Source organism: Camarhynchus parvulus, chromosome 7 (genome assembly GCF_901933205.1).
Source record: "Camarhynchus parvulus chromosome 7, STF_HiC, whole genome shotgun sequence".
Taxonomy (NCBI): domain Eukaryota; kingdom Metazoa; phylum Chordata; class Aves; order Passeriformes; family Thraupidae; genus Camarhynchus; species Camarhynchus parvulus.
In genome coordinates, this window is record NC_044577.1 from 22,585,595 (window position 1) to 22,603,589 (window position 17,995).

Genomic DNA, 17,995 nt, shown 5'->3' on the forward strand with positions numbered 1-17,995 from the left:
TTTTGCCGTTGAGATAGTTTGTGAGTTTTTTAAACTATCATTAGGAGTTTCTCAGGAATAAATTGGCTGCAGCAAAGCAGACAAAACCATCAATTTAGGAGACAGCAGGCACCTTTCACGGGCATTTCCACACTGGAGTTTATCCCAGCAGGGTGTGTCACTGCCCTCAGGGGACTCTTCCCACTTGCAGGCAGCAGCAGCAAGTGACAGCGTGGGTGTCCTCGGCACCCCGAGCACTTGGGGGACCCTGGTGTGAAGACTGACCTCCCTCCCAGTCCCCAGGTGGGGCAAGCCCAGGGGCCCCTGGGCATGGTGGCATCTTCCTGGCCTCTGAGCCAGCAGCAAAGGCTTGGCTGCAGACATGCCAGAGGGTTTATCTGGTGAGACGCAGCCCGGGGGGGGTGTGTTAATTTATTACAAAGCATTATACTTTTCTGTTGTCAGTACTGATTTTGGTTAAATTCTGGGCGACGGGAAGAGGTGGTGGCATGGGAGTTGTCCTTTGAACTGATCGCCCTGCGAGTGTGATGGACTGCTCCGTCCAGAGGGCAAACCTGTTTTCCCCAAGCACATCCTATGCTTGTGCTGTAAATAACTGGTATTCCTGTAGTATCAGAAGTCAGCTCTGCTTTTTTGGGTGGCAAGATTGTTTTTACAAGGCGCTGCACTCCAGTTAATTTATAATAAAAGCAAACATAGCCTGATTTTTCAGTGCAGTAACTTTTGTTTAAAACCAGTTTTGTTTGGATCAAGGTGAAAAAGCTGGTGCTTGAAAACAGTGTTCCTTGTGTTATGAAAAGTTCTTGCTTGTTATTCTAGTCATTAAGAATTTGCAGACATATACTATAATTTAAGCTTTTTTGTTTGGCATATGGCAGCTCAGTTGCACCTTCACCCGGGCAGGAGTGTCCACAGAGCCCCTTCCTTGCAGAAGCCAGCTTTTTCCCTGCCCAAGAGCAGGGGGGAGGATGACAGGTGTGTAATTCTCAAGAGATGTGCTGCCCACCAGTTGTGTCATTCCCACTGCTCACGCTGTTGCAGCAGCCGGTTCAGTAAGGTTTGCCTTCCATGTGGGATACCTGTCCTTGGGTATAGGTAGGTGAAGCTTAGTTGTGGGCCCTGAACACGTGCTAGCTCTTCCTCAGTTAAACATTTACCCACTTCTGAATCAACCTAGTTTAGTACAAGTGTGATTCAGCACAGAAATTCAAGGAACTCCCATCCCTCTGTTCCTTTCGTCACTTCGTTGTCTGACTGCGATAATTTGCTCTTGATTTACACCCCTAATCTGAGAGGGGCAGAGCTTTGGTGTCACTGAGCTGGAGCTCGTGTGTGAGTCCCTGGGGAGCCCTGGCCAGCAGGGCTGCACAAAGAGCCTCTGCAGAGCAAGGACTGTTTTCCCAGCTGGAGCAGCAGAGTGGGACTGATGGAAGGAGAGCGCGGAGCACTGCAGCACCTGTGGCCTCGGCCTCACCTCCCCCCTGCTCAGTGCAGCACAGATAAGATCACCCGTGCATCTTCCTGCCTGTCCTGCATCGAGGAAGGGAAGTGCTGATTGCCAGCTCAGCACTTCCTGCTTCAGTTCATCCTGGCACGAGGCAGGTGGGGAACATCGTGGGGCTGGGAATAACTCATCTGCTTTGTTTTAATGGAGCTAATTATCCCTCTAATTGCCCGCCAAAGAGAGAAAAAGGGGTGCAGGACCCCTGGCAGCTGCTGTCCATGTGGTTTGCTGCCAGACTCCAGCCTTGCCTCCCACTGGCTTCTGCCTGCACACTGACTTTCTGGTTCTTTACACTGTTGATGTGGAGCAGTGCTTTTCTCTGTGTTTTAGCAGACCTGTTCCTCTCTATTCTTTACAGTTTTTGCTCTTGGGTTCCCCCTGCCCATTTTTAAATGATGTGTAGATAGATTTTTGTGAAATTAAAACCTCTTTATTAACCCTCTATTGATTTGGAATCTTATTTCTGCTGACTCTTGCTGGACATGGCACCTCTGCTTCCCCTTTTCCACTGGGACTTTGCTCGGTTGCCTGGGAGCATCCTGTGTGTGTCAGTGCCTCTCAGCACATGTCTATCCTGGCCCCCCTGAGAGAGATATGTCCCCAGGGGGGACACCTCAGTGCCTCTCAGCATCCCTGTAGAGCCCAAGTAGAAGGGAGACACCCTCCTCCTCTCCTGGGTCCAAGGACAAGTGATCCTTGGTGTCTGTCCCCGCAGGCACGGCGTCCCCTCATTTACCTTTGGTACCACACGTGTTTACTGCAGTTCAAGTGATAAGGCAGGGAGCGGCTCCAGCTGCACACTGGACCTTTAGCCCGGAGCTGCAGGTGCCCGGATGGGAGAGTCCTGGCAGCTTGAGCATGCCCAGCCTGTGCATCACCTCTGAGCACAGCCAGGACAAAGGAAGGCCTCGGGGAAAAGGAGCTGAGGGTCCTCCCCTGTGCTGCTGGTGCCCAGTCAAGTCTTGTGTCTCTGTGTGCCAGCTCTGAACCAAATAACCCCCACACCTGGGGCTGGGCCTTGGGGTTGGAGAGGAGAGACCACAGCCCTATTTTTCATACTTTTTTATTTGCTAAAGAGCTGGGATTGTTTCTGTGCCCAGGCTCCTGCCCTAGAAGAGTCCATTGTCCTTCTTGAGCTTCTGTTGTTTCCACAAGGGCAGGCTGCTGAAGGCAGAGCGGCTCATGCCGAAAACAGCCTGGAAGTCTGCATTGGAGAGGTGGTCCTGGGGCCAGAGAAAGAGAGGAGGCTGAGCTGAAGAACTGGGAGGGGCTTTCCCTGTCTCCCTCTCCAGCAGCCGCCTGGCCTCATCTTACCTCCTTCCTGCTGGGATCCACACCCTGGGGCAGGTCCTCAGCGGAGGTGTTCACCAGCACATCCAAGGGGAAGGTCTCCAGTTTGGTGGGGACAAGGGTGGTGGTGGCAGTGAAGACCTCTTCCCTGGATGTGATCGCCTGAATGGGGGGGGCAGAGTCACATCAGGGCCTGGCCCAGGGATGGAGGCACCAGGCTGGCTCCAGGTGTCTGCTCACTGAGGATCTGTCCTTGCAGCCCCTCCTGTCACCGGCCAAGGGGATGGGAGGGTGTTCTGTGCCCCCAGCCAGCCCAGCTGCCTTTCTCTTTGTGCCACTTACTGAGGTGAGCTGCCCAAGGCTGCTCTCATCGCCCAGCTCAGCTCTCAGTGTCTCGTAGGATTTCTTGTCCTGGGAAGGAGACAAAGTGCTCAGCCCCTCAGCATGCACAGGGGTCAGGCAAGCTGCTGCCCACCCCCTGGAGATGCTCCTGGGGCCAGACCCACATCTGGCCCCTTCTGCAAAGGGACTCCCTAGTCTTTCAAACCCCCCCCATAACTCACCTCCCAGTTGAGAGGGTCCCAGGCCAGGAACCAGCCGGTGAAGGTGGGGGGCTCATAGCCCTGCTTCACCACGATGATGGGGGTGTCAAGGTCACGCCCGCTGGGGTGGCTCCGCAGGTACTCCTGTGCCATCACTGCTGCTGCCTCCTTCTCTGACTCATTGGCACCTTTCCCAATCCAGAGGAAAACCTGCAATAAAGTTACTGTGTCCACTACTGGGGTGAGACAGAGCCCTCTGGGGCCTCGGTTGGAGGCACATGGGCTCTGTCCATGGGGAAGGACTCTGGGAGTCCATTCTCAGCGTTTCCTGGAACAAAAAGGCTGGAAAAAAGCATCATGGGACCATGTATAGGCAGGTTTCCACCCTCCCATCCTACCAGCTGTGGCTGATGCAGGTCCTCCAACTGCAGGAACATCAACTTGTGGGATCAAAGGTCTGTCCCCCACTCCATGCTCCCCCAGCTCACCTGGTCCCAGGTGTCCAGTAGGTAAACATCACTCTCCTCCAGGTCATCCTGGGTGAAGTCTATGATCTCTGTGGCCAAGAAGGTGCCTGTCTTGTTGGAGCACTCAAAGAGTCGAGGGGGCACGGACAGGTTCTCCTCCTGCAGCCTGAGAGGGGTCAACGTGATGGGAATGAGGCTCACCATGCTTGGGGACTGGTGGCCCATCTAACCCCTGGGCATGGGTAGGGACAGGACTGGTACCTCTTGTTACTGGCATATTGGGACTTGCCCCCCAGGGCCAGCCAGAACTCAGGTGGCTCCTGTCCTTCTGCAACCACTGGCTTCTCCATCTTGGAGATTATGTCAGCCACAGTCTTGGCCATCTCACGTTCATCCCCGCTGCAGCCCTGCCAAGCAAGCACAGCTGCTCCATCACTGGCCCAGACACAGAGGAGGAAGAGGAGGTGGGGACAGTTGTCTTGGAGGTGGCAGCCCCCACGCCAGTGCCCAGCAGTACCCACCTTCCCATACCAGAGGTAGCAGCAGCTGGGGGTTTTGAGCACAAAGACATCATTGGAGTTGAGGGAGGAGGCACGGACAGGCACCTCGAAGGCCTTGGTGTTGTACTCGTTGGTGCCGTGCACTTGGAAGAGGCGGGTGGAGGGTGCGGGCTCTGTGCTGCCCGCCCGTGATGTGCCACCCTGGGGGACAGGGACAGGAGGTCACCACCGGTGCCACAAGCCCACTGGCCGGCCCATGCCCCCAGATCCCTGTGCTCACCGCATACACCACCATCTTGCCCTTGAAGATGGCCATCAGATGGGCCGGCTCCTTGCCCATGGTGACGCGGATCTGCACGGGCTCGTTGTTGTACTTCTGGTCCAGGGCGACGGCTTGGTAGGCAGAGGCAGCCAGCTCATCTGCACTGGCTTGGCGGCCCTGGGCAGGGCAGAGGGGGCTCAGCACCCAGCACAGCCCCCCTCGCCCTCTCGAGAAGAGGCAACTCTCATGCTGCTCCCAAGGGACAGAGCACCCCCAGTCCAGGGAGGTACACCCCTGTCCCCCACCCCTGGGGCAGTGACCTGGAGGTCTCACCTGCCAGATGTAAATGATGCGGTTCACCTTGGGCCCCACAAAATAGGTGTAGAGCACCAAGTAGCAGTCTCCACCATAGAAATGGCCCAGCCACTTCTTCTCAACAGGCACCAGCTCATTGTTCTCCACACGCCAGACCTGGTGGGACAGGGATATACTGCTGTCAGAGCTGGTGCATCCTCCTGCCCTGCAGATGCTGGACCCCACAGCCTCCCCTGGTATAACAAAGGGGGTATCAGAGGGTCCCACATTCTTCCACGGTCACCTTACCTCTACTTCTCCAGATCCATCATCCACCATCTTCTGCTGGGCAGCCATCTGGGGCTTGGCGTGCAGCGTGGTAGCATCAAACTTCACCTGCTCCACCTTGGCTGTGGGGAAGGACAGAGGGGTGAGCCAAACCCCTCAGGCCACAGGAGCTCCCCACAGCCAGCCCATCCCAATCCAAGAAGTCCTTCCACGTTGGAAGGAGACACTCACCCACTTTGCCCACGGTGTGGGTCTTGCCCAACCCACTGCTCTGGTTGGGGACAGTCCATTTTTGGAAGAGCTGCCTGAAGACAGTTGACTCGGACCCATCATTCTCTGTTTCCACGCTGGTGCTGTCTGGATAGTTCTTGGCTTTGATGAAGCCCTGGTGGGATCCAAACACAGAGCATGGCCATGAAGTGCCTGGCACCCCAGGGAGCAGTCAGGCTATCCTGTAACAAGCCCCTGGCCCAGCACCCACCAGCGCCCTGCTCATCGCCTCCTGCTTCTCCTCCTTGTTGGCATTCTTGCCCTTCCAGACGAAGATCTTGATACCTCCTTGATCAAGGATGTAGCAGTCCTTGAAGAAGGGGCAACAATAGAAATTAGGACTTCAGGCAAGTCCACCAAATTCAGCTTTTGAAGGATTAAAGCTGCCAAGGAAACTGGGCACCCCCAAGCATCCCATGGGTGACAGACCTCGTGCAGGAGCATGTCTTGAGTTAGGGGTCGAACTGCCACCTCCTGTATGACCAGGTTTCCACTGGTGTTGGAGATACTGACAGGAGAAAAAGAGATGAAAAAAGACTTAGAAAGTGGGTTGGAAAACCCCATCCCCATTACAGGGTGGTAGGGTTTAGCAGGGCTGTTCCCTCCCCATCCCCTTCCCCAGCCAGATCATGACACAGGTGGTGCCCAGGGGCTCTCTGGCTGTGCCATGGTGGCAAACTGGTTTGTAGCTTGCCCTGCCAGGCAGCTCACTCATGGCCACAAAGAGGGACAGAGGGGTGCCAGATGCTATGGAGCCACTGAGGCACATTGCCACAGCATCCAAAGGTGATGCTTGCATGAGCATCTCTATTGGGTACCAATCCTCTTGGCAGCTGGGATTCCTCTAGCTCCAACAGCACCCAAAGGACTTATCCCCACCTCTGCTGTAGCTTTGACCCTTCTTGGTGTCTGTCCATGGGGCTGGGAGTTGTGGGACATAGCAGAGATGGCTGCTGGCTCCCTCTGACACCAGGGAAAATGCCCCATGCAAAACCCAGCCCCAACAACTCACTGGTAGAGCTTGAGGGAGGATTTGAGCTTCTCATCCACTTTGTCATCAGGGATGGCAGGCTGGATGTCCCTCTTCTCACCCAGCACATGCTTAAGGACCTTCATGAGTCCCGGTGAGGCATTCTCATCCTCACCATCCACTATGCCCACCTTGGCACGGCCCCCACGTTCCCGGTCCCGGATATCCTTGGCCAGAGTCATCGCCTGCAGCCAGGGGAGAAGGGATAAGCCCAGATGAGGGACGGGGTGGCTGGTGACCCCCCTCTCCTGCGGGAGGGGACCTTGGGACCCGCTGGCCATACCCTCAGCCTCTCGTTTCGGTTGCTCTCAGGGCCGTTCCACTGGATGATGAGCTGGCCCAGGTCCAGCAGGAATACGTCTCCTCTGTTGAAGCTTTTCCAGCTCATCTCCACCTGCAGCAGGACGGGATTGAGAAGGATGGGTGGTAAGCAGCAGAATGCCTGGATCCTCATGGCTCTGCAGCCCCTCTCAGGAGTACTGAGAGGATTTCTGGGGAGCAGTTGCAAGGCAAGGCAGCATCATCCCACACCCACTGTGTGCCCTGCTTGAAGGGCTGTATGTGGGGGGAGCTCTGGCCCAATCGATCCTGATCCAGACCCCACACATGCCATGACTCACCTCTCCTGCCACCACATTCTTCTTGCCCTTCACATGCAGCAGTCGCTGGACGTTGTAGGTGTTTGTCTCCACATGCTTCATGCCTGAGGCCACCCCACCCTTCTTATAGCTGGGAGGGGACAGACATGGCGTCAGCCCTGGGTCTCCCTCCTCACACCACTGGGGTGTCCCTCCCACCTCTGTGCACAAGGAGGTGTTCGGGGTACACACACGTGGTAATGGATAGATGGAGCCCAGCTCCAGATCCTCATTCTTCCTCCCCCACCTCACTGAGACAGAGCTGTCCTCATCCCCACTGGATGGGGACCCCTCCCAGTGTCACCCGCCATGGAACAGGTGCCCAGGGGTGACTGACATACATGAGTCCCTGCTTGAAGTAGGCGCGGAAGGTGTCGCTCTCGTGCCCCTGGACCTCGCGGTGCTGCACGGCCACGGAGCCCAGGTGATCATCCATCTGCGTGGTGTAGATGGCCGCCGCCCCCTGCTCGTCCTGGCTCGACTCCTTGCCCAGCCAGTAGTGGATGTCGTAGCTGAAGTTGCTCCCAGACTTGCGTGTCTGCAGGACACCGGGCCCCGCTAGAAGAGCCCCCGTGTCCCCAGGCCCCACACATCCCTCCCTGCACCGAGCCCTGGAGGGCAGAGCCGGCTCCCATTCCCTGTGCCGCCCCTGACTGCCCTACCGACAGCAGCACGTAGCAATCCCCCTCGTAGAAGTTGCCGTAGCTTTTGGTGGGCACTGGCACCATCTCCATGTTCTGCAGAAGGAAGGGAGACATCAGCCCTGGTGGGGAAACCCCCAGCCCAGCCCCACGCACCCCACTGCCCCCGCACCGGGAGCTGCCGGGTTTAACCCTGGGTGCTGCACTGAGACCCCCAAACCCAGGTCCTGAGGGCCCAAAGGGAGGATCTTCCCCCACAGAGACCCTCCCCAAGGCAGCCCCAATGATGTGCCCCCATTCCCACCTCAATCCGCCATATCTGGATGCCCGGCGTGGTCTTGTTCAGTGTCCTGGAGACTTTGGCGCTGAGCTCCACCATGGTGACAGGTACCACCGGCACGGGGACCTGCCCGCATTGGCAACACCCTCGTTAATGGCAGGCAGTGTCATTAAGAGCTGGGACACAGCCAACCTGCTGTGCCATCTGCTTCCCTGCTTGCTCTGCAGAAAGGCCAGCTGTAAACCCCCCTGTACGGAGCTGCACAGGGCAAGGGGACCCCCAGCACCGTGGTATCAGCTCTGTGGGCACAGTCTGGGGCTGCCATCCCCTCAGCTTGGCTGGCACTGCAGCTAATGAGTCTGTACCAGGGTCCAGGTTGTGAAGGTGCAGCGTCCCATATGTGCCCCAGTGCTCTGCCCTGTCTCCAAGCAGGGGACAGGGCAGTGCAGGGCACCCACAGCTGGGTGACACTGCTGCACGGTGGCCTGTCCTCCCCAGCACCAGCAGGAACTGGCCCTGCTCAGCCTTGTCCTGGCACGGCTTGGCGTGAAGTGGAACAGTGTGACATGGCCACTGCTTACACACACAACACACACACAGAGATACACACACACACAACACACACACAGATACACACACACACACAACACACACAGATACACTCACACTGCCTGCTTCACACCCCCTGCTTCCAAACCCCAGCCCATCCATGCCCCCCAGGAGGGGCACACCCTGGCTCCACAGGGCAGCTGGATGCCGGTGCTCCAAGGTTGTCCCCAGCCATCTCTGCCAGGCTGACAGTGCTCCCCTCAAGCAGGCAGAGGGGCCGAGTCAGGCAAAGCCACCCTGTGCTCCCCGGCTGGCAGGGAGCGCGTGGCATTGCCCAGATGGGAGGTCTCTGCTTCCCAGCCCTGCAAAAGCCCTCCTGACCCCACTGTGCTGCCCCACAAGCACCCACATCCCATACCTCACACCCAGGGGAAGCCTCCCCCGCAGCACAGCACCAAGATGGGGCTCAGGTGGGTCCCCAGGCCCATCCCCAGGCTAACCTGATGCCAGCAGTGATGGTGGCCATGGGACATGCTGCCCACCCCATGCCCACCCTCTGTCCCCTCACCCTACGCCGGCTGCTCACCTTGCCTGCAGAGCTGGGTGCACAGGTGAGCGTACCTAGGTGGAGTGCTCAGGTGCCAGCACCCAGGGGACCTTTGTTCCCTCGTGTCCCAGCCTTTGCTCACCATATAAGGGCAGGGACAGCCCAGAGTCAAGGTCCCCACAGCCCTCCAAGACTTTGTGGCACCTAAGAGCTCCGTTACTCATGGGGTGTTTCCCCCCCAGATGCTATTGCACCCTGCCCACAGGCTGGCTCTGCCCAGGGTGGTTCCTCTGCCCTCCCCGGGCCTCCTCCCCTCTTGGCCCCTGGTACTGAGTCCATGCTGAATTTTTTTCTTTTGCACTCCACCAAGAAGATCCATAAAGTGATAGCAATGGGCTGGACCAGGACACGTGGGCATGGGGATGGCCACTGTTCTTCATTCCCCAGACCCTAAAATCCCCAAACCTTCCCAGACACAGAGCACTAAGGCCACAGAAATGGGGTTTTTTGGTACCTCCTCCCCCCCAGAAAGGTTCCATAAGTGACAGCCATGCAGCACCTGGGGCATCTCAGCCCCAGCCCCTAACTGGCACATCCCCACCCTGACTATGGCACTGTCCCCAGGCTGCTTCCCACCCCAGCTGGAAGCCAAATCCTTGGCCACTCCCGGCTGTGCCTCCCTGCCTCGGGAGTCTCCATGGGAGCCCCAAGGGAGGGAGATGGGATGTGGGGCTGGGGTCTGGGGGGACAGGACAGGACATGAAGCAGTGGCACAGCTAAGCCCTGTCCTGTGCCCCCAGACCCCAGTCCCGAGGGTTGGTATCTGATGATGCCCTTGATGTTGGCGGAGAGAAGAAGGGACTGAAGTGGCTCCCGGGCCTGTCAGTGGTTTCAGAGGACAACCGCGGCGTCCATAAAGGTGGGAGGGGCAGGTGCCAGCAGCAGGCAGGTCCGCGGGCCTCCTGTCCTGCTCTCCTACCTCCCCCAGCCCTGCTGCAGCTTTACCCTGGCTGCCCTGCTGGGCCAGCAGCCCTGGCCCCAAGCGCTGCGGGCATCCTGCAGCCCTGGGCTGGGCTGCAGCGAGCCCCAGATCCCGCCTGACCGTCCTGTCCCGCAGGGATCCCCGCAGCGATGGCCACGGGCTGACCCAGAGCAGGGGGCGTGTCAGCCACAAACAGGGGGGGTCCTGGTGCCACAGGGGTGGGCTCTGCTCTGCCCTCCGCTCCTTGGCCCCCAAACCCTCCAAACGCTGCCACCCAGCTCCCACCTCCTGCGCCCCACTCGAGTGTCCCCGTGGATGCCTTACCTGGGTGCAGAACCCCCGGTGGGGCTGTTCGGGGTGGGGTGGGACACCCGGGTGGCCGCTGTCACCCTCTGCTCGGTGGCCACGGCCCAGGGCAGTCTGTCAGTGTGGCACAGGGGTAGGGACCCCTCGGTGGCCCCAGAGGGCTCACCCCCTCTCCGGGCCCCCAGCCGGGCCACTAATGAACTCAGTAATTAGTGCAGCCATAGGGAGGACAGAGATTTCATTAATGAGGGGAGGCATAGGGCCAATGAGGGCACGGGGGAGGGGGCAGCTAAGAGATTCCCCCCAGGAACCCAGAGCCTGCATGTTGGCAGCAGATGGCCTGGGATGGCGGGAGGGGGCCACAGGTTGCCCCCCAGTCTGTATGGGGAAGGCCTGAGACCTTCCTTGGAGCGAACTCAACTGAGGTCTCTCAGAGCTGGGAGGAGGGCACAGCCCATGTGGTAAATTGGTAAATTTACCCCTCCTTGTTAAGGGGCAGGATAGCCATCCCTGTGGCACCAGGGGCTTTTTCCCAGGAGGACAGGGAAGGAGTTTGGATGGAGGTGCCAGGGCAGCCTGGGGGGGCTGTCCTCCAGCGTGAGGGTGTCCCCTTGGCACCAGGCAAGGGGTGGCACCTCAACCCTGCAGCCCGAGGGTGCTCCCCCAGCACTGACCTGCAGCATCCCCCCCTCCCAGGGGCTCAGGGGATCCCAGGGGCTCCGTGTCCCCACACTGAGCACAGCCTCTAGTGACACGCACGTGATATGTATCCATACATGCACACACTCAGGACTACTCTTTCCAAGATGGTTTGACAGCTTTAATCACATGAAGGCACTTGGATCTGGTACCCCAGCCCTCCCCAGCCCCCCACGCTGCCTCTGCATCCCCCAGGCCTCCCAAGGATGCCCAGGGCAGGGCTGTACACCCACAGGCACTCGCTGGGCAGCGGCTGTGCTGGCGCCCTTTGACTTGTCTAACATAAAGTGCTGAGTCCAAGCCTCCTGGCAGGGCAGGATGAGCCCGGGGCTGGCAGGGATCCAGGGAGCTGTGCTGCACCAGCCCCCACCACAGGGCAGGGGCTGTGGCTGGGGCTGGGGGCCCCTGCTCAGCCCCAGCAGTGGGAGCAGGGCAGTGAACAGCACCAGAAAGCTAAAACGCATCACACCCACCCCCCAAACACTGCCCCGCTCCCTGCGCTGGCACTGCGGTAAAAAGGCACCCATGATTTTTTGGGAAACCATTGCTTTTCCCTCTAAAAAGATATGAGGCATTGTCCATATTGTGACATTAAAAAAGGCCTGGCTGAGCTCAGCCTCCCCAGGAAAACCCTCCCTGAGAGCCCCCAGACCCTCAAAGCCGGGGGACACCCTGGCACAAGTCCAACCCCACGGGGGTCAGGGCAACCCCAGGCTACGGGGGGGCTGCAGTGTCCCCCGCCCCCTCCCAGCTGGGGACTGGGGCTGGGGAAAGGCTGGGAGGGGCACATTAAGGCTGGTATGGGGTCCCTCTCTCCAGACTTGCAGCCTTTGGTGAAGCTGCAGATGGATATGGAGTGGGGGGTGCGCCCCCCGCCACGGGAGGGGACCCTTCTGTGGGTGACCAGAGTGGCTCCCAGTGACACAGTGTGACTGGAGAGGGGGGGAGGCCACCTCCCCCCCAAAAATGACAAGAAACCGAAGTAAAGAGCCCCCCCACCAGGCACACCCCTTGCAGGGCTAAGGGGGAACAGAGACACGGTGTCTCAAGGCACGTGGGAGGCATTTGTGCCCAGGGGCTCAGCCCTGAGGCTGGGCTGCCCCTGCAAAACACAACCCCCAGGTGGGGCAGCAGGCATGAGGAGAGGCAAGGACATGATCCCCTCGAGGTGATCAGCTGCACCCAGGGCACAGTTAAGGGTACGGTGGCAGCCCTATGCACCAAGGGCAGAAAGACTCCCTGCGTTTTTGGAGGGTGACAAGGTGTTACCTGTCCTGTAGCCTCGGCAGACAGGGGCCAAGGGCTGCCAGCCTCCCAGCAGGCAGAGTCAGGATGGAGGGATCCAGTCCTCCCAAAGGCAGTGGAAAGCAGCAGCTGCTGACCCCACCCCCCTCCCCAATCGGGGGACAGAGGGGAAAAGGACCTGAGAACCGTTTCGTGGAGGGGGGCACAGGCTGGGGGGAAAGGGGCCAGAGCTGGACAGTGGGGGAGGATGGGACCCCCCAGTAGGTCCTCAGCACAGCAAGGCAGTGGGTCACCCATGGCCCCCCTTCTCTGAGAAGGGGGACACCCACATCTCCCACCAGCGGCAGGCACGGAGGGCACCCGCACCCGCCGGGGCTGGGGAGGATGATGGGGGGCACACCGGGACCCTCCCTCCCCCAAAATAAGGCACCTGCCTCCCCCGGGGGTGCCCCTTGGCAGCGCCCGGAGCGTGGGGGGGCCATTAGCTGTTAGTCCGCTGCTTCTTGAGCACTGCGTACACATCCTCCACCTTGCTGAGCCTCTCGAAGAAGGGCAGCAGGTCCAGCAGCTCTGTGTCCGCCATGTTATCGAACCAGGAGGCCACCGGCACCTGCAGGCGGCACAGGGGACAGAGTGGCACGGGGGACAACGCTGGGAGAGGGTCCCCCAGCACATGACCTCCCGAGGCCGCCCAGCCGTGCCCTGCGGGTACGTACGGCGTTATCCGGGTGGAAGATGTAGGACGCGGGCGAGTTGTCCACGATGATGATTCGGCGCAGGTCGCGGCCCAGGCGGCTCAGGTCCTTCACGTAGTTGCCGCGATGGAAAACACAGGATTCCCGGAAAAGCCGTGCCCGGAAAGCCCCCCATTTATCCAGCAGATCAGCCACGGGGTCTGCATACTACAGGCACAGGAGGGGGATCACTATGGCACACCACACCGCCCTGCCCACCGCACAGCGACAATGGCACCCAGCTCTCACTGTGCCTCAGTTTCCCCGGCCAGTGCCTTGGAGGGGCAGGTAGGGAGGCTGCCCAGTGCTGGCGCTGCCTCTGGGTACACAGGGGACAAGAGGCCAGTGATGCCTGCAGGTGGGCAGGCAGGCAAGGGAGCTGTGCCACTGGAGGAGCATCTGGGAAGGGGTGGGCGATGCCAGGGCAGGTCGGGGCACCCACCTTGGCCAGGCTGGCAGTGAAGAGCACGCACTCAAAGAGCTCGCCCATGCGCTGCAGGAACTCGTCCACGTGTGGCCGCTTGAGCACGTACACCTGCGAGCACGGACAGACGGACAGAGGGCAGCGCGCTGCTGGCACCGGCCACGGCTCACCCAGTGCCCCCACGTCCTCCCCAGGGGACACCTGTGACCCCACAGTGAGCAGCTCCCTGGCCACACCTCACGGGAGCTGCCCGTGCAGGCTGGGGGATGCCATAGCCCCACGGGAGTGTCCAGGGTGAAGAGTTTGGCCGGCTCCAGAGCCAAGTAACCGAGAACAGGCTGACTGCCCAGACCACAGCCTATCCTGGATTACTTGAAACCGGGGCTGGCCACTGCAGGAGGGCACCATGCCAGGGCACCCCTCACCTCCCTGCCCTGCAAAGAGAGGGGCACCCACCTCTGTCCCCGCAGAGTTGGCACCCTGATACCTCCCATTGCCCTGGGATGGCTCCTGGTCCTGGGGGAGGTGGAATGATGCCCCCCTCCCAGCAGGCACCCACCCCGCTGTTACCTGGTGCATGATGCCATCGATCTCCACAGGAATGATGAAGTCGGCGTTGTTCACTGGCTGGGGAAGGGCACACCAGGATGAGCACTGGGCACGCCAGGCACCCCCTGCCCAAATGCTGCCTGCTCTATGCTCACTGTGCACCCCTGCCAGCCCCCTCACAGGGACACCCCAGCTGAGCCAGCCAGGCTCTGCTGGGTGCTGGGCATCACCGTGGGGGAAAAGGGTGACAGAGCAGCTGGGGGAGCATGTGGGGGAGAGGAGTGGGGTGGGCCACGGTGTCCCCCACCTTGAAGGAGCTGTGCACCAGGGTCTCATCCAGGTCGATGACCACGCAGAGCTTGCTGGCGTCCTGCGGCTTGATCTCGGGCAGCAGGTGCTTGACAGCGGCCTGCAGCAGGGGGACACAGTCAGCAGGGCATCCATCCACAGGGAGGGCAGAGGGGGCCCTGGGAGGAGCGACTGTTCACCCCCCAGCCCTGCCCAGGCCACAGGGGAGGCGCAGGGGTGGCAGCCCAGCCCCGCCGGTTCCAGGCTGGGGGTGCGGGGTTACCTTGGGCAGTGCCCCGTTCTCCTCCACCAGCAGCGGCGCGCCGGTGGTGCCGGTGCAGGGCTCACCCTCATCGCGGCACAGGCAGCAGAAGAGGGACTGGAGAATGCTGCGGCTCCGAGGCTTCTTGGCAGGGGTCTGGGTACCTGCGGGAGGGCACAAGGGGGGTGAGGGGTACCCCGGGGCACTCCCAGCACAGCACCGGGGGCCAGGTGAGCCCTGTTTGGGTGCTGCCCCAGAGCCCCCGTGCCCTCATCAGACCCTGGCACACATCCGCTCGGCCCTCCTGCCCTGCCAAGCAACAGTGCCAGGGCAGCGGCGCTGACACGAGTGCTTGGCGACCACCCGCAGCCCCTCACCCGGCACATCCACTCCACGAGTGACCCCGTGGGCCCCCCTGCGCGGCCGGAGACCCTTCAGGAGGGCGCGGGGCTGAGCCCGGGGACAGCCGTGGGTTCGGGGCCGGTCCCGGCTGTCCGTCCCAGGGGGACACGGCCCCACTCGAGAGGGAGGGGGGGGTCCTGGGGGCGGGGTCTCTCCGAGGGGGCGGGGCTTACACCCGTTCTTCTCCCCGCCTCCAGACAACTCCCTCGTCTCATTGGCCGACTCGAGTGCACCGGAGGCGAGAGGCCAATCAGGACGAAGCGCCCGCCCCTGGGCGCCGTTCCCGCAGTCCCCATTGGCGGAGCGAGGGGAAACTGAGGCAGAGGGGCTGCTCCTGCCCACCCCGTGCCCCAGGGGCAGCGCGACGGCTCCAGCGGCCCCACCGGTGCCGGGGCCGGGTCCTGCCGCAGCCCGGCCCGGGGCTGCACCCCGCCCTGGCTGTGCCCCCCTTCAGGCGGGCCGGGGCCCCGAGCCCGCAGTGGGGAGCCCGTGGGGCAGGAGCTCCCCACTGGGGACGGAGCCCGTTCCCACGTTCGCTCCTCCCGACCCTGGCAGCTTCCCAGGCCAGGGAGACGAGCAGCGGCCGCCGTCAAACCCCCCTGGCGGGGTGGAGGGGACGCGGGGAACGGAACGCCGGCATGCAGCAGGGCGCCCGGCGCCCTTCCTGCCTCAGTTTCCCCGCCGGCGCTGCGCGCACCTCTTGCCCGGCTCCGGAGGAAACAGCGCAGATAGTCCGAGCAACGCCCCGAGCCTTCCAGGGCCCCGCCGAGCTCCGAGGCGGCCGGAGCACGGCTCCCCGCGCCCGGGCGGGTGCGGACAGCCCCGCTCGCTCCGAGCTGCAGCCCCGGCGCATCTCCCAGCCCTGGGCGGCGGGATGCAGGGGGGCGGGCTGAGGCGGCGCGCAGCTCATCACAGCCTCCGGGAGCAGCCCCGCAGGCCCCCAGCCCCCCGGGACCCCCCAGTGCCGCGCAGGAAGGGGGTGCGGGGGAGCCATCTCCCCCTCGGCGTTACCTTTCTCCTGAAGCGGGGCGCTCCCCTCCTCCCTGCTAACCTGGGCGATGATGGACTGGTGCTCCATGGGCGCCGGGGAGGGGGGGGGGGGGGCGGCCCCCCCCGGCGCGGCCCCCGGGGGGGGAGGCGGGGCGGGGGCCGGCGGCGGCGCGGGGCGGCGGGCGCGGGAGCGGCGCCGCGGAGGAAACTTTGTTACAACATGGAGTTTCCTCCGCCCGGGCTGGGGCTGCAAACATGGATCCCGGGCGCGGTTTCAAGGAACCCCTTAAAAGGGCAACGACGGCGGGGGGGGCCCTCCTCCTTCTCCCTCCTCCTCCCTCCTCCCGCCATCCGCGCCGCCCGGCAGGAGTGGGGGTCCCCGCCGAGCCGCGATTGGGACCCAGACGGGGAGTGTTCTGTGGTTTGGCTGGGAAGGACACCCCCCTTGCTCCATGGTGACCGAGCGGGAGTCCCCGACACGCCGCCGGGCTGTCCCACACTCCGGCTGAGAGAGCACGGAGATGGGGATCAGTGCCGCTGTCACCCCACATCCTGCTGGCAGCCCGCGGATCCCTCTGCAGCTGCCCCCGGTGTATGTGCCCGTCCCGCCATGCGGGAGCAGAGCCCCTGGACTAGCGGCTCAAGGCTGGGGGGTTCCCATTCCCCCGAGGGCACATCCCGCACTGCCTGCCCCGGCCAGCCGTGCGGGACAGCAGGTGCTGCGGGCTGCACCAACAACCGCCGCGTTTTAACATCGCTCTTTCTCCTGCCATCCCCCAATCATCTGGGCAATTAATAAGTCTCTATTATCAATACGTATATTTCCTTACAACTCCTTCCCTCCTGCCTTCGGCGGGCTGTTTCCAGGCGCTTTCTGAAAAGCGCCTCTTGACGGGAGCTTGTGGATGGCACAAATCCTACAGAGGAAATCCGCCCCCCAAGCGCAGCATCCCCCAGCCCCCTCCCCTCCCCAGCCCTGGGGGGCTCTGCCGGGGCAGCCTCTCACCGCCGTGCCCCCCAGGCCTGCCCTGGAGGGGCCCGTCCCGGTCACCACCCACCCTCGCCGCCGCGGTGGCAGGAGGTGCTGCGCGCTCTGCCAGCGCTGCCTTGAGGGTGCAGCAGGTTGGAAATTTCCCATCTGAGCTCATTTGAAATCTTTCCACCTCTCCCGCCTGCGGTTTGGGAGCTTCAGGAGGTGAGATCGCCTTTTCTGGCCCAGTAGGGACGTGACACGTGCGGGGTCCGGGACGGGGAGGTGGCCGCGCAGGGAGCCGCGGTGCTGCGGGGCCGGCGGAGCTCTGGCCCTGCAAAAGCCGGTTTCCACCTGCTGTTCCCGCACTCTCGGCTCCACGCGGGACATCCCGGCACCACGAGCCGTGCCAGGGACCAGTCCCTGTTGGGAACAGGGACACTACATCCTGCCACCCGCTCCGCCGGTTCTGATGGCGGGCAGCGGTGGTGCCTCAGTTTCGCTGCCCCTCCTCAGTACGGCAGCCGCCTCCCACATCGGGCAGCCACCGCTGTCTCCTGGCCCAGCAGGAGGAAAAGGAAGAAAGGGGCTGTGCTTCCTCTGCTCTCTATTTTGGGCTGACCTCTGTGCTCCTTTAGCCCAGGTGGAGCTGGATGGGATGTCTGCCTCATCCCCAGCGTCTGGCTGGGCTGGGCTGGGCTGCTGGGGGATGCTGCTCTCTGTGGGGACAGCTGCAGAGGCCACACACTTGTCCCCTGCAGGACCCCCGTCCCTTTGGCTACATCCTCCTCCTCCTCCCTCCCCGATGAGTCCGGACAGGCCCTGTTAGTCCTCCATTGATGCAATTAGAAGAGTCTCCAGGCCAGTGCCTGCAGCAGTGGTTGGAGCACCACTTCCAGTTCCACTGCCTGCTTGGGGGCAGATTGAGCTGGGGAGCTCAGGGAGACGCTGTCCCTGTCCTGGGGCTGTGGGACAAGCCCAGGCCAGGAGTAGGCAGCGCCCAGCTGGATTATTTGGGCTGCAGGGTGCGGGAACAAGGCAG

The 17,995-nt window shown here is 61.8% G+C and overlaps 2 protein-coding genes across 2 annotated transcripts; both read right to left on the reverse strand.

Moving 5' to 3' along the window:
* Positions 1-2,613: 2,613 nt before the first annotated feature.
* On the reverse strand, positions 2,614-8,120 carry VIL1 (villin 1). The gene is made up of 19 exons (XM_030952552.1): positions 8,031-8,120; positions 7,748-7,822; positions 7,427-7,623; positions 7,068-7,176; positions 6,731-6,841; positions 6,430-6,632; positions 5,847-5,925; positions 5,629-5,727; positions 5,379-5,532; positions 5,169-5,269; positions 4,899-5,036; positions 4,584-4,742; positions 4,325-4,504; positions 4,065-4,210; positions 3,825-3,969; positions 3,358-3,546; positions 3,137-3,205; positions 2,819-2,956; positions 2,614-2,727 (listed from the first exon to the last, which is right to left on the reverse strand). Exons 1-19 carry the CDS (start codon positions 8,103-8,105, stop codon positions 2,614-2,616), a joined length of 2,481 nt encoding a protein of 826 aa, XP_030808412.1. The 5' UTR covers positions 8,106-8,120.
* A 2,068-nt stretch (positions 8,121-10,188) lies between these two features.
* CTDSP1 (CTD small phosphatase 1) lies at positions 10,189-16,204 on the reverse strand. The gene is made up of 7 exons (XM_030952553.1): positions 16,005-16,204; positions 14,613-14,755; positions 14,349-14,450; positions 14,063-14,119; positions 13,511-13,603; positions 13,051-13,236; positions 10,189-12,944 (listed from the first exon to the last, which is right to left on the reverse strand). The coding sequence occupies exons 1-7, from the start codon at positions 16,069-16,071 to the stop codon at positions 12,816-12,818; spliced, it is 777 nt and encodes a 258-aa protein (XP_030808413.1). The 5' UTR covers positions 16,072-16,204; the 3' UTR covers positions 10,189-12,815.
* Positions 16,205-17,995: the final 1,791 nt, after the last annotated feature.